Source organism: Ambystoma mexicanum, chromosome 5p, assembly GCF_040938575.1.
Source record: "Ambystoma mexicanum isolate Mex_15411 chromosome 5p, UKY_AmexF1_1, whole genome shotgun sequence".
NCBI classification, from domain to species: Eukaryota; Metazoa; Chordata; class Amphibia; order Caudata; family Ambystomatidae; genus Ambystoma; species Ambystoma mexicanum.
The window spans coordinates 1,311,270,369-1,311,286,004 of NC_090930.1; the positions used below are offsets into that span (position 1 = coordinate 1,311,270,369).

Genomic DNA, 15,636 nt, shown 5'->3' on the forward strand with positions numbered 1-15,636 from the left:
CGAAATTCTAAATCTATTGGTTTCAAACCACATTCGGCCAGCTTTTTTATCATACATTCCGAGAACTTCAACAACGATTTAGGTACTCGATTCCCAATCATGATTAGAAATTCCCCATACAATGACTGTTGCTGTGGAAAGATCATCTTTCCGTAATTTGTTAGCTGTCGCCAATGGAACCTGGTTGATAGAGCAGAGATTCCTAACTCCTGTCGTAAGATACAATTTGGGAGTGATTTTGGCAATCTCAAAGTCGCTTTCCACAATTGCCCTTGGATTTGATCTAATATTGAGTCTATGTTACAAAGACATAAATCCAATCCATAAAGTAGAATTGCTTCCACTTTCAGCATATAGAATTGAAAAAGTGGTTCCATTGAAAATTTACAATGCTTTACAAATACCATCCGCATTTGAGTCGCTAGAACATTTTTTTTTGCATTTAAGTTTGCGAACCACGTTTTTCTAGAAGGTGAGTCAATAACATCATACCCCAGATATCTCATATTTAGTGCAATGGGCATATGGATAGTATTTATTGACCATTGCATTTTGGGATATTTCTTTTTTAGATTTTTTAGTATGAAGATACTTGACTTCTCGACGTTACATGTAAGGTTGTTTTTAAAAAGATATGCTTCAAATATTTCCAGTTTCCTTTGTAGGCCATAAGGGGTTCGATCAAAAATTAGGACATCATCTGCAAATGCAATCCATTGGATACGTAAGTGTGCCAGTCTTGCTGGATAGCTTAATTCCGAATTCCATATTGTCTCAATATCAGAGATGTATAGGTTAAACAGGGTAGCTGCCAAGTTGCACCCCTGCTTGACCCCCACTTCGGTAGTAATCGGGACTGTTGTTGAACCAGAACTATTAATACGGACCAAATATGAGGTGTTATAATGCAATTTGGCCAACATTGCAATTAAATGAGGCGGAAACCCCATTTCATCCATCTTTGCCCAGAGAAGAGTCCTAATTACACAGTCGAAAGCTGCTGTTAAATCCACGGATGCCATATATAATGGACCCGTGTTCGGAGAATTCGTTTGTGCAATTAGGTGCGCCAAAACAGTTGCATTTAAAGCAGTTCCCATTCCGGCGCGAAAACCAATCTGAAATATCGATAAAATGTCCCGTTGTTTAATAACCGCCTTCAGCTGTTGTAACAAGATAGCTAAGGTCTTGGCACTTGCATCCATCAAAGCAATCAGGCGGAAATTGCTTGGATTTGTTTTATCACCTTTCTTGTGAATTGGAACTATAATCGATTGAAGCCAGGATGGAGGAATAATAGAAGAGCGAATAATCTCGTCAAATTGAATTTTTAATATCGGAGCCCATAACTGGATGTTTTCTTTCAAGGCACAAGGTGGAATGCAATCTGGACCAGGCGCTCTTGATTTGTTCAATTTTCCAAGTGCCCATGTGATATCCTCAAGTGACCAACCCTCAAATTCATTCAGCAATTTGTTGGTAAAATTGTCAGCAAGTGCTTTAAATCTTTCCGGTAAAGCAAATTTTTTTTTGTAATATTGTATCCATATTTCGGCACTTATAGTAGAGCTTTGATTCACCGTTTGATGCAAGTCATTACTCCTTAGGAGTGCCCATATAGAACGCCTGTCATTTTTGCATAATGCGGTTATCGTTGTTTGGTTCATTGAGTTATGAAGGTAAATCCTATAATTTTTTATACGATTGCCATATTTATTAAGTACTTTTCGTTTCTGTTTGTGATATTCACTGTTAGCTAGACACATTCTATTTAATTGCAAGATTTCATTTTTCTTTTGTTTCTTTAGAATTGCAATTCTGGTAGCCATTAAGTCGACTACCCGCGGCTTTGTCTGATCGTTAAAACAATTGTTTGTAGATCATGATTATTTCTGGCGCTATATATTAACATCTTGATGGTTACATTTAAGTTTTTACAGGTTTTAGTATTCCATCGTAGGGAAGCACCTGGTCGATCTTCAAATATAAATATGCTAAATGGGTCTAGTGGCAATTTTGGAATCGTTAATTGAAAAGCTACATATAAAATACAATGGTCACTCAATTCAATCGTCGCGATCTCTACCCCCTTGCAATCAGATGATAGTTCCCCAGATACCGCAATGTAATCAATACATGAGGCTCTGTTGTTTCAGGACCATGTGGTCGCCTTTCCTTTTGTAATAAAGGGTAAGATGTCTATATTCCAACGTTTAAAGAATTGGTTTAAGCATATTCCCCGTCTCCTTGAGGTCAGGGGTTGACTTTGTACATTCATTTGAGTTTCATTTAGAGGAGTTTCAATACACTTTGAGTTGAAATCTCCTCCTATGATTATTTTTACATTAGACCACTTACAAAAAACTTCGTCAAGCAGGGTATCCAGATCTTTCAGTAAAGAGTCCATTGCGGTACCTAATGGGTTAAAGTATACTGATACTATTAAAACATAGTCCATAGAAGATAGTCCTGTCTTAATTACAATTGCAATATAGGATGTAGTTATAACGGTTGATAACAGGGAGTACATCAGAGCAGTGTTTACCAAAATGGAGATCCCCCCTGATGGTCTCCCTCTATGTACTTGTGTTGCAGGTTTTGAGTATGCTGTAAAGCCTCTGATTTCGAATGGTTTAAGAGCCATGGTTTCCTGGCATAACACAATATCAACAAGCTCATGCGGGGCATATCTGGTTGCCCAAATTTTTAAGTTTTTCAGGCCACATGAGTTCCATGATATCACTCGAAGGAGCTTTTTGCTACTACGAGTGTTCTATAGTTGTTTCCTCCTTTCAATTCCCCAATATTGTCGGTAGCCAGGACCAATCTTTAGATACAGCGGAAATAGCAACCAACTGTTCCAAAACTGCCTTATCCGTTAAATTATCAACCTTGCCCATAGATGCATGATTGTTTTTACTTATAATGGTTAAAGGAATTACCTCATTAAAGATTTTAGCTTCATCAATGGTAGGAATTTGGAATACTGCCAGTCCCAACATTTTTAGCTCTCGTCTATGATTCCAAATTAATTCAGCAATTATTGGGGATTGAAGTTCTAAGACCATCCTATGATTTTTTTATGGATGGAAGAGTAATCCATATAATGTCATTTGACACCAGCGTTCTTAGTGCGGGGATTTTTTTAAAGGTGTGTAATATAAATGATCTGTTCAGATCTTGGTCACCATTAATTTCAGGAGTACTAATCCAGCCCAAAATAGTTGATATCGGCTTTACAGATATATCTTCCTCGATAGAGATCTCCGTAATGACAGATTTTTTCCGCACCACCTCTTCCTCAACTTGATTAGCCAATGGGTAACTTTGAGTTATGTTTTTTTTTCCCGGCCCAGTCAGGAGCTGTGGCTTCCACTGCTTTGTTGTTCTGTCTTCCTCCAATTGCACTGGGGATACATTTTTTATTGTATTTGATGTCAATCCCTCCAAGTACGGTATGCAGTTTTGGTCAGCTTGCATTTGTGGGGGTATGACTTTGTCATTGTGCTTTCCCAATGGTACCCTATTGTCTTCTAATGAGTCTACTCCCGTAGTAGTCCGTTCGGTTGTTTTCTTATTGGGAATGGGTTTGTAGAATGCTGATAGCAGCGATTGTTGGGAGGAGGACAGTGAAGCCGCAAATTCCTTCTGTTTGGCTGAGATAGATTTATCAGTCACAGATACTTGGTTTAATTCATTGTTGGGAGCAGCATTCAATTGAAGTTGCAATGCAAGACGACTTGCAATGGTAAGTTCATCTACATCAATCGTTGCATCTAGATCTATATTGCCAGCAGAGGCATCAATGTTCTCCTCAATTCCTTTCCCCTTAACATTCAATTTTGGATCCAGGTTAGCATTTTGATCAAAATTTTTTACTTTTTTTTGTTTTTGATTAAGGTTTTGTTTATCCAATATTTTCTTATTTCTTGCATTTAATCTATTTATTGCACGAATATGCAATCTTTTTTGTTTACGTGATAGGAATTGTTTTAACCCTTGCGGCTCAGTGTGTGCCTCTTGTGGGGGGGGGGTACCAATTTCTCGCCCTCCTGCACCTTTTCCTCTTTTATTAGTTCTATTAGGTCGGATGGACTGTCAGGTGATTGCTCAGAGACATTATTCGATTCAATCAGCTGGTTCAATCCATTTGGTTCTTTTATCACATCGTTAGGCTGATTGAAGAAAATTAGTTGATCAATTTTCTCTGAGTTCAGCTTTACCATTTGGCAAAGCTGCGCGTGTGAATAAATTTGTATCGTATCCGTGTTTTTTGGTACATTCACTATCTGGGCAAAAGTCGAGGGAAAGCTATAAACTGGTTCCCCCCCATTCTCTTTGGAAAGATCCTGTGGTTGTCTACTATAATTCTCTGTTTGAGATGCCGTTGTAACAGTGCATCTACACGGAATACTAGGTGAGTAACAGCCTTTCTCCTTTTTGTAATTCTCAGCAAAGATATAACCCTCCAATTTGTTGAGTTTGGAGGATATGCTGAGCAACGCTGTTTTTATATCGCGGAGTTCGTAATGCGTATACTCGTGACCCTTGTCAAGTAAGTTAAGAATCCTTGACATTACGGGATAGGAGGCTTCAAAGCTCAGGAGATCCTCCACATCAGAAGTAGATTTAGGTTGAAAATTCTCATGTATTTCAGTCTTCAGTGGTTTATTGTGAGTGGATTCTCGCATATCAGGTGAAGAACATACCACTCCCCTTTTTAATTGGGAAGGGCCATCATTATGCAGATCTATAGGGACCTGATCAGAGGCAGAGTTTTCAAGATTATAAGAGTTGACAGATTCTGATACCAAGTTACATGGGATATCACAATGAAGATGTACTTGGTGTTTGCCAATCAGCCGTGCTGTCACTGGTGTTGACGGGCCATCAGACATTACGATCCACTTCTCCAATTCCATTAGTACAGCAGGAGCCAGGATCGAAATGTCGGATGGTGGCCCTATATTAGTGTCTTCCATACTACCCAAGGCGTGATTGTTCACAGTTTCTAACTCTGGAACACTTAAACTTCTCATTGTTGTATTTGGATTGATAAGGTTCCCATGCTTATTATTAACACTGATTTCATGCATTAGATTGTCATTCGTATTATCACTATTCGGTACAATAAGCTTTTTATTTCCATATATATCATCCAATTTTTTCATAGTGGCCTCATTGGTACGTATTTTCGGAGTGATAATCGTTTCCTTTAGCCCACTCCGTAGTCGAGAAGACATAGTTTTGCATGCAGCAAGGATCACAAATCTTATTCAAAGTAATGATAGATCACAAGCCAGAGTATTAGCCTTAATCTATTTTATAGCAATTCAGGAGTGTTAACCTCTGAGTGAATGGGTTAACCTCCCAAACCAGGCAGATTAGTGCCACGTGCGATAATGATTAAGTCTCACGGTTTTCTCATAATCGCGCGACCCCCACACCTACAGGCACAAGTCATTTAAGGAGGGGTGTTCGACCCACAAAACTCTGGGACGTAGCCTCCCAGTTCCCCACTCCCAGCGCACCGCGAACAGCAAACAGTACTTGAGTTGTACTTGGCGGTGCGCGCGCGGTGCGCTGGGAGCAGTCCACTTGTAGAGGCAGAGAGGGGCGTTCCCTTGCAGGAGGCGGAGCCTCCGCTCCGGAAGAAACCTAAGTAAAAAGCAAACAACTTTGTCAGGTTAATACGAACAACACACTTCAAGTCCGTGCAGGTCCACACTCTATACAAATAACACAACTCCACAGGTTGTTAAGCAGTGTGCTCCCTGTGCGCACTGTGCCCACTGTGTGCACTGTGCACACCTACACTCTATGTCACCCTTTTACTAAGCCGGGGTGGTAGGTGCCATGTCTCCGGAATAGGATGTGTTTTTAAGAAAGTCACCTAGTTCTTAGGAAGTCAGGCAGGATCTGGTGTATCAGCCTAAGACGTCCTCCAGTCGGCAGGATCCTTCCACACGTTCGAGTCTTCAATGTGCTCCCTCGTATTCCACGCAAAACGACCCACAGTAAATCCAAAAAGGCAGGCAGCAAACCCAGCAAACAGTACTTGAGTTGTACTTGGCGGTGCGCTAAATTCTATGAATTACCCCCTTAGTCTCAGTAGGTGTGCGAGAGTGGTCTGGGGCTATAATGAGTCCACAAACCGCAAAACCATTAGTTCCAGTACAGGCAAATGCAAAAATGCCATTATTAGCCTGTAAAAAACATCTCGTTGAATATTGTCGCACCAACCCTTATAAAACAGATGAGATATAGGAAAGCATGTGATTCAATAACCAGTGCAACACAGGTCAAGTACTCAAATTAATTAGAATGTGAGAGACACTATGGGATAATCTTAGATCATCTTCCCTAGCTCTTATAACGTCCATCCCTAAGGTGGTTTGGGGGCTTTGTTCCCAACCGTCACCAGTTCGAATGTATGTATTTCACAGGTAGATTTGTGTAGAGATTGGCAATGGCATTGGTTATGATTAAGAGTCCAAAAGTGAAAGTTCATGTAAGTAAATTCAATCAATCCCAGACACAAGTATAGGTATAGTTGGGGATCCTTTAACAGGCATCCACTGACCAAAATCAGGGAAGAGTGATTTAGGGACAGGACTTTGTGCCAATGAACCCTATAGAGGGGAGGGGACTGCAACTGGTATGGTAACTTTACCCACCTGACTCACATTTCTCCAGACCTCTGCTGATGTTCCGGAATCTGTTGGGGACCAATCTTCTGTGCTTGATACGGTCAAGGAATGCTCAGGAGTTGTGGTGCAGAGGTCCCTTTTCAGTGTGGGATTTAGTTTTCATTGGTTACGTTACTTGGGAATCTGTTCCAGACTGCTTCCAGCACCCAGCTAAGGAAAAGATGAAGACCTCTGTGATGCAGTGTGCCACAGAACACCTCTAGGATGTGAAGAAGACTGTTTACAACGGCAGTCACCACGTTGGGAAGCGTCAGGCAATCTTCAGGGGACAAACCAAGGCCAGCACTGCTTCCATTGATGCAAGAAGGTTAAATGCACGAGCAGACGTCTTTTTACGCAACTTGGCGATCCTCCAAGTTACAAGGATGCACTTGGAACAGCGACGGCTGCAACGAGGTAGCCCAGGAGTGCTTTGTAGTCCACTGTTTGGTCCAGGGACACTTCCGAAGGCTCGGGAGGCAAGTACCGACAAGGGTCTTCTTGAGATCAGGCAGAGTAGTAAGGCTTTACAAGGACTTCACTGGAGTTGGTGCTGATCCGTAACAAGGGTCCTCCTTCAATCGTCAATGGCTTCTCTTCTTCGTAGAGGATTTGGCTCCAATGATGATCTGTGAAATGGCTGCAGGATTCATCCTTTTATCCATGGTTTGGAATGAAAGCTTGCCCAGGTCCACTAATGGTAAGGATCTGCACCATTCAAACTGGCAGTGGCTATCCAATCATGGCCATAGACACACACTATCCCTTTGCCCATGAAAGCAGCTTTTCCTGGAAAGGGAATTCCATATATGGCAATTCCGGACCCGAGAGGGACGGAATAAGGCCAAAGAACAATATGGCCAAACTACAGCTGAAAATCTTGTGGCACAGGCATTTTAGTGTGCTGCCCGCTCTTAGCCAACTGCAGGAAATGCAAATAGCAACTTGCAAAAAGTTCAAAACACGGTAGAAACAGATCTGCTGCCATGAGCTCACCATGTCGTCAGTCAAAACTAAGCAAAAAGAAAGGGGGTCCCATAGAAGCCTATGGGAGGAAGGCAGCAAAAAGAAAATCTTTCATTTCAAACCGCATCTGCATGTTATCCACTCGCCAATTGAAACAATGTCTGACCATTGGACACTGTTTTGTTTTTTTAGAGCAGTTCGCTGTAGCCACACCCAAGGAATTTGTTGTAACCTAGTGCCACTGGTTGGTTTTCATCTGCTATGTGAGTGAGCTGTGTTTGGATGAGTGGAGCTTGGAGTGTTCGTGTGAGGCATGGAATGGGGTGAGTGAGAGGGTTCCAGAGATGACGGTTGGGGACTTGCACGGAGAGAGCCAAGGGTAGCAGCAGTATATCATCTGATATCCTGTCTCACCTTTCCTACTGATACTGTAACCAATAAAGAAGACTTACCTTTTGATAACCCTGTCTCTGGAGTGGTTCCTGAGTATCCTGCTTGTGTTATGAACCATCCGAAGTTACTTCAGAATTCCTCAGGCTTTTCTACCAATGAGCTACAATAGGATTTTCCATCTGACAGATGCTTATGGATTTTGAGCACCAGTCTACACCTCTATCGGTTTCAAAATGTGCTGAATCTGTGGGAGGTTGATTTTTTCAGTCATAGTACATTATTGAAGATAAATCATTTGTTCTGTTGATTCCTTAAAAGTATAACTAATTCCTCAGGAAATTATATAAAACACAAAACATTCAATGGCCTTATGTAATTACTCATTTACTGTTTATCCTATTAGTAACCATGTTTAAATGTTTTATTTTCAGGGCTCGCCACTTAATGTTGGAATCGTACTCTCCAGTGTCCTCATGGCAGTTCAGATGTGTCCTAATATGAAGTTTCAGTCAAGTGAACAATATGGTGAAGATTTATGTGATGGGATTTGGGAATATGTGTTTGCTATTGACTTGCTGTGCTGCCATCGAAAATGGGTATGGACGCATGACAATGTCATCAGGTAAAATTTATGTCACTGCTGCACTACACACCCCTCATTGTACAATGTGTGCTTTAACGCTTTTTTCTTTTATGAAAATGTTCTGTGAACCAACAAACTTGTCATTGTTTCTGCTGTGCTAGTATATCAAGGGCATCCACTTGCAGCCCCCCTTGCTTCTGGCGCATAGCCTGTACATAACCCACAATGGGGGCACAAGCATTTTTTTTTTATTAGTTTAGTGCAATTTGGTTAATAACCTTATACACTATAAGCAAACAAAAATAAATATGTATACATATCCTTAATTACACAATATTAAATAAAGCAAGAATACAGTGAGATAAAAGATTACTTTGATTAACATTTCATCACCTTTTTACAGGTCAATTACAATTGAATTCTAATAAAACAAATCATCAATGTAGATTGTATCATAAAATACTTTAAAAAATTCAGAATGTTTCCCTAACAAATGGCTCTTTTCCAAATATAAAAAGCTGCCCCAATGTTAACCTTGATCTCCCCTTCATAGATAGTTACCCAAAATTGGTCTGATTCAATCATTGTCAGGTCCCTAACTAGATTACCATATCCTTTATGGTACCATTCTTTTAATTCAGTGCACATCGTAAGAATGTGCCTTGCGGTCTCCACCTCTATTTTACAATGCCTGCAAAGACTTTCTGTTCAGGGAATATTTGTCCAAACACCAATATATTCATTACATGGAAGGGTGTTCATGCGTAATTGAAATATTCTCTTGGTGTGGCCGGTTTAATACTTGGAGAGCATAGTCAGCATAGCGTATCTTAGTATAGAGATGGGACTGGTTTTCACATAGATCCCAAATGATTGCTTTTTTCTTTAGATTTTTTAAATTTTTAATAACATCTTCTTTCTCCTTTGGTGCTTTCAAGCTTAAATCTTCAAGGAAGGACAATAGTGTTTTGTAGGCTTAGTATAGAAGTATTCTTAATCCTATCCTCACTTCTATGTTTACCAATAAGATTCAATAGGTTTCCTTCCTCCCCCTCCGCCATCATTCTAAGGTACAGTTTGCAACATCGTGTTTTCCACAAGGTCATCAGGGAAATAAGCCCCAGCTCACATCTTATTTCCTCTATTGGTACAGCACTAGGTAATCCTAATACAGCTCTCCAAAGTTTCCCTTCCAATTTGCCTAGTTTACTCAGGTATTTTTCCTGCACTGTTTTTAAGGTGTACAATACACCAGGTATAATGCAACTCTTATAGACCTCTAGGAAACCTTCTATAGTGTCCCCTCCTTTACTATTTTGGTTTCTACCATTTCCTGGAAGAAATGTGTACTGGGATTACTTCGAATTGGTATCCCCAAATTATGGGTAAGCCACAACAACCTCCAGAGTTACGGAGTTTATATGCCATCTGGAGGCCAGTTTTTGCTTTTCTCTTTCTTGGTTGCTCCAAATATCATAATCTTAGTCTTGTTAATATTGATATTTAAGTTATTTCCCTCTGAATAGAGGTACAGTTCGTCCAGCAACTTTTGTAATCCCACTGGGGTTTTATCCATCAAGATATTATCATCTGCATACATAAGGCCACATATAGCTTTACCTCCCACTTTGGGGGGAAAGCTATTTATAGTAAAAAATCTATCCCACATGTCCGATGCATACAAATTATATAGAATCGGCGAGGTAACACATCCCTGCTTAAGACCAGTGTTTGTTCTAATCGCTGGGGATATCATTCCCCCTTTACCCAAACAGATAGATACCATTGTATCCCTATACATTTCTTTTAAGAAGTGTAGAATTCTTGGACAGATTTTCTTCCCACTTAATTTTTCCCACAATAAATCCCTATGGACACAATCAAATGCTTTCGAATAATACAATAAAGTACACATATAATCTTTCCCCTTTTTTTATCACTTGTGTCGGCAATAATATGGTTCAGCATTGTCAAGTTGTCCAAGGTGCTATGGTCTTTTCTAAAACCTGTTTGTTGGGCAGATAACAGTCCCTTCTCCTTAATCCATTTATTCATAGTACCCACTAACGGAGAGCAGAAAATCTTGCAGCTACTATCAGCCCTAGCTAGCAATCGATAATTATCGGGTATTTTCCTATCCCCTTTTTTGAAGATAGGGATGCCTATAGCTTTCCTCCAGCTGTCTGGAATAATTCAGTTTTCCCATATTCCAGTAAATAGTTGGAGAAAAAGCATTCCCCATTTTTTTGGGTTTTGTTTGATTGCAATATTGGCCAGCCCATCCGGACCAGGGGCTCTCGATTTCATTTTGGTAATAACTTGAAGGATATCCGAAATATCATAAGGGAAAGTTTGTGTACCTTAAGCTCCACTACTAATAGGAGGTTCACTAATATGATTTAGCTTGAAGAGATTCACAATATAGTGCATTCCTGCATCCTGTCCCATGTCATTGTTTTCTTTATTTTCATCCTCCATCAGGAATTGACAATATAAATGGCAACATTTTTTTGAATTGTGGGTTTTACATAACTTATATATGCATCTCCAGTTAGCATTATTATTGTATTTGTAATCTTTAAGACAATTTTTGTAATGTCATAATATTACTAGATCTAATTCTCCTCTCTTCTTCATCTAAATCACATGACTCCTTAAGCTTCTTGATTTCCCACTTCATTTCTCTTTTCCTCTCCTGTATCTGATGCTCAAATTTATGTGTATGATTTTTACCTTGTTTGTTTTTCAAAACCATCTTGCTGTTCATTTTTTGTATGAACCCCAACAAGTTTATAATCGTATATTGAACCCATTAAGGTCAATTTCCTGGCCATCGATAATGATCTGATCGAACAGTCTGTTAAATGTATCTAGGTTTTTATCAGACCACATAATCCTGTTCTTCCCGCCGTAAATTGTATATTTGTCATCTTTCTTAACTCCCAGCACTGTGTTTGACATTTAGCAAATTTCCCCTTCAGAGCTTTGTGGTCACTCAATGGAGTAGATACACGTTCAAACGAGATAATAGATTTACTTAGTCTTTCATTAACAAACATGTAATCCAGTAGATACCCAACCTTCCCATTTGTCCAGGTTTCACCAGTACATATCCCTTTATTAAGTTCCAGATACTTCAACCCCCAATTTGAAAACAATTTTAGCCATCGTCCTCCATATGTAGTGATTCATCCCATAATTCATGACACCTATCCATCTCTTTTTTTAGCCGTGTCACAGTAGGCATTAAAATCCCTTACTATACAGATTTCTGAATCGGGGATTCCAATAACCATCCTTCAATGGTATTATTTATAATTTCTCCTATCTCAGACATATTTTTGCCCCTGGGTGGGAATAAATGTTAATAAGAAGCAATTTTCCAAATTGGCTTCCATTATTGATAACTGCACACATAACAAATGGGGAGTACCCATACTCATATGACCTGTATGAGATGTGATTTTTCACCCCTATACATAGACCTCCAACCAGTCAGCCTTTGTCCCCTTTAGTAGCAGCTTTGCGCCATATATTGTATCCTTCCAATTACATTTCCCCACACACCCATGTTTCTTGGAGGGCAAATATCACTGTCCAACCAAAGTTGTAATCCATCCATATGAAGTTTAGAATTAAAACCCCTACTATTCCAAGATAATAGGGTAATTTCCTTTTTACATACTTCATCTCAGTTTTCTATAGGTGAGTTACCCTCAAAGAATTGCACTTCCTTTTGTTTACACCCTGTATCCATTCTTGTTTTTAGATACTCCCCCGGTTCAGTATTTTTATCACTCTGATCTTTGTTGTGGTGTGACAAAACAATTTCAAATTCTTTATCCCATACCCCTTTAGAATGTTCACTAATCAGATCCACCAGAACAGCAGATCTAAATTGTACAATTACCCAGTTTTCCCCCAATCCCAATTTTTGGCAGAATAATTGTGTCAATGTCCACTGAATTGATGTTGTGTAACTGTGGGATTTGTGACAGTTTATTCAATATCCAAGCCATATTTTAAAAAGGGCTTTTGTCAGTGGTAACCTTTTCAATGATTTTTAGACTTTTCCCCACATTGAATTTGGATTCCTCTTTGTTACCAACATAGTTGTTCATTATTATTTTTGAATTTCCATTCATTGCTAATCGTTCCATCTCCTTAATATATATCTCCCTTTCCTTATTGGTAAGAGACAGAGCCATTTCATTAATGGGGATATTTACATATTTAATTTCATTTCCCAATAGTTCTTCTCCATCAGTTTCCCTTGCATCTGGGGCCTGTTCTTTGCCCCTCAACCAGTCATCTATATCCCTCCCTTTGTTCGCAGCCATTTTACCTTCATCCAGTTTCCTCTGGCGTTCAATAATTTCAAAGCGGTTTCCAACTTCAACACATTCAGAGTCTAGTGGAGCGGTTGTGGCCAGAGCCAAGGTATTCCTTTTGGCACACTTATGTGTGTTAACCTTAGTCATGGCCACTCTATTCTTTTATTTTTCATTTTACGTCTGGTTCGTCTATTTGAAGCCTGGGACACAGTTATTTCAATAACGCTTTCACAGGCTTTAATTTCCTCTTCCGAAGTCTCCTTTGAGGAGGAAATCTCACTGGGATGTTCATGTATCTGTATCTTACCTTTCTCATTCTCTTTCTCAGCAGCCAAACACAATTTGCTCAAGTCACCTAAAACAACTTTTCCATCTTTGTAGTCATTATTACTATTCTGGTCATTTTCCCCTATTTTCCTCTATCATAATACCAAGAGCTTTGGTATTATCAATGGTCTCTTGTACCATTGATTTGATTTTTGTTCCTTTAGCAGCTTGGTGCAGATGGTCAAAAGGACATCCATCATGGTATTCAGGGCATCAAATTTCTCCCCAACTTTAAGGGAATTTTCACTTCTACTCCCCATTCCCCGATTAGGTGTATTTTCAATAGAGTTCCCAGTTTCATTCCAGGACCCATCCCCCTCATTACATTCAATATCAATCTGTGCAAATTTACCCATGTCAGGTGTGGCTGACAAATTAATTCCAATAACATTATTCATGTTAGTTTCATCCACAGCAGAGATATCCAGATCCATACGTGTTCCCATAGATTGACGTCTGAGGTTCTGTACTAATTTCAACAATGAATTGTCGATTATCGAGCTATTAATAGGGGTTGGGGGTCTCCTATCTCAGGTTCAATCACCTTTTCTTTTATGTTTAAAAAGCTCAATATCTTAGGTTGATCTAATAAACGTTTATCTAAACTTGTATGACTGACATCTTTATTACCTCTTTTCTTTTTGCTTTTCTCTTTGCCTAACACTAAAGTTCCTTGTTTGGCATTTAGAATAGGCGTATTCTTCTTACCCTTCTCGGATCTAAGATTATGTGAGCACGAGATAGGGCCCAAATTACTAATCTCAGAACAATCCAACTACTCAGTTTATGTACAGGGGGGGGGGTGGACTTCCCTAGGAATCACCAGAGGAGAGGAAGAACCTCGCAGCCTCCAATGCTTAGGGATCAGGGTATTTTCACAAAAGGTAAGCCTAAGAGAGCTTACTACAAACCGGGGGGGGACCTCAAAATTTACAGTGGTAAGTGCCATACACTACAGTAGATAACAAAAGGTTAGGAAATCTTCCCAGCCCCAATAAAAATAAAAAAAAATTTAAACAGTATTGCCGTATAAAAAGAATCGAAAGCACTGTATGCAAAAGGGTATAAACTTAAACAATCATAATCAAATTACAAATAAAATTAATCATATAATTAGAGTTGCAAACATCATAAAAAATGGCCTATATTTGCCATGTTAAGGGAGGAGAGCAACGCCAAACGTGACTCAAGAATGAGTAGCCTGGGTTGGGTACGCCCGACAGCTTGAGAAGCTGCCTTCGACCGATTACCCCCCCCCACCCCCAACCAGGCGATCCTTTATGAATATGGTCAGTAGAGCTCTTACTTCCAATCCTCAGCTTACTGCAATAAGTACTCCAGGAGTATCTGAGCACGCCAAAGCTCTGTGACTGATTTACGTCCCGCCAACCACGTCCAACAGCCTAACAGCAGTCACCGCCCTTTACTCCAGCCGGGCTTAACGCCACAAGGGCAACCGCGCAGGAATTTAAAGGACCACTTCCGGGGTGGGTGTGGCCAGCGTTTGTCGGATGTCGGCTCCTTTGGGAAAACAATTTGTATATCAGAAACGCTCGGGCAGCAGAGCGTTAGCAAGAGCTTTCACTTTTGTTGCAGAAAATCATTATTTCCACAGCAGCCAAAATTTTTGGCAAAGGAATGAGCGAAATGCTGGTGCATGTGGGGTCCTGCTCATGTCAATTGGCTTAATTTCCCGGTCTCCTTCCTCCCATCAAGGGCACTGGATGTGTTTATTGTAGCTTGTACGTGGTCTTGCAAGGCTTTTTTTTGATACGGTCATGGGTGCTTGTTAGGGAGAATTCTCAGAAATTTGCAAATTCCCTTCTACCTTGGCGACCCCCAGCTCTTTTGCTGGACTTTTAATTTCTAAACCTGGAGAGTGAGCCCTTTTTCTCACTCTCTCATGTATTTTTGATGTGATTTTGACCCTGTGTTTCTTTTTAACTTTGGAGTCTGACAAACTCCATAGGCATCATATTTACATTGTGATACACAGCACCTTCAGTGCAGTGGCAGAGGGAAGTCTCTTAGATTTCCCAGCGGTTTAAATACCTTCTCTTGGTGAAACTACTGTTTCCAAGAGCAGTGAAGTGAAATTGACTTTACTTACATTTTGTGTAACTTTCTAGACCCAGCACACACTATTTTACCATAGGGTGCTGGAGGGGTCACTTATATCTCCTTTGTCTAGTTTCTCATGTAAAATTTTTATGTTGCCCTTTCTACAATAAATGGCTGATGGCAGTGGCTTACTTTTTGCTACCAGTGTGTGTTTTTACCGTGGGCTTCGTTTGCAGCCACAGTAAAGCACCCATGGGTGCCCATTTCGTCAAAATGGCCCTGG

At 40.0% G+C, this 15,636-nt stretch overlaps 1 protein-coding gene across 1 annotated transcript in view; it reads left to right on the forward strand.

Moving 5' to 3' along the window:
* ICE1 (interactor of little elongation complex ELL subunit 1) overlaps positions 1 to 15,636 on the forward strand; it is a 740,954-nt gene that overhangs the window by 561,244 nt on the left and 164,074 nt on the right. The window contains exon 16 of the mRNA XM_069613713.1: positions 8,480 to 8,670. Within this exon, the coding sequence (XP_069469814.1) occupies positions 8,480 to 8,670 (191 nt within the window). The remainder of the gene's footprint in view (positions 1 to 8,479; positions 8,671 to 15,636) is intronic.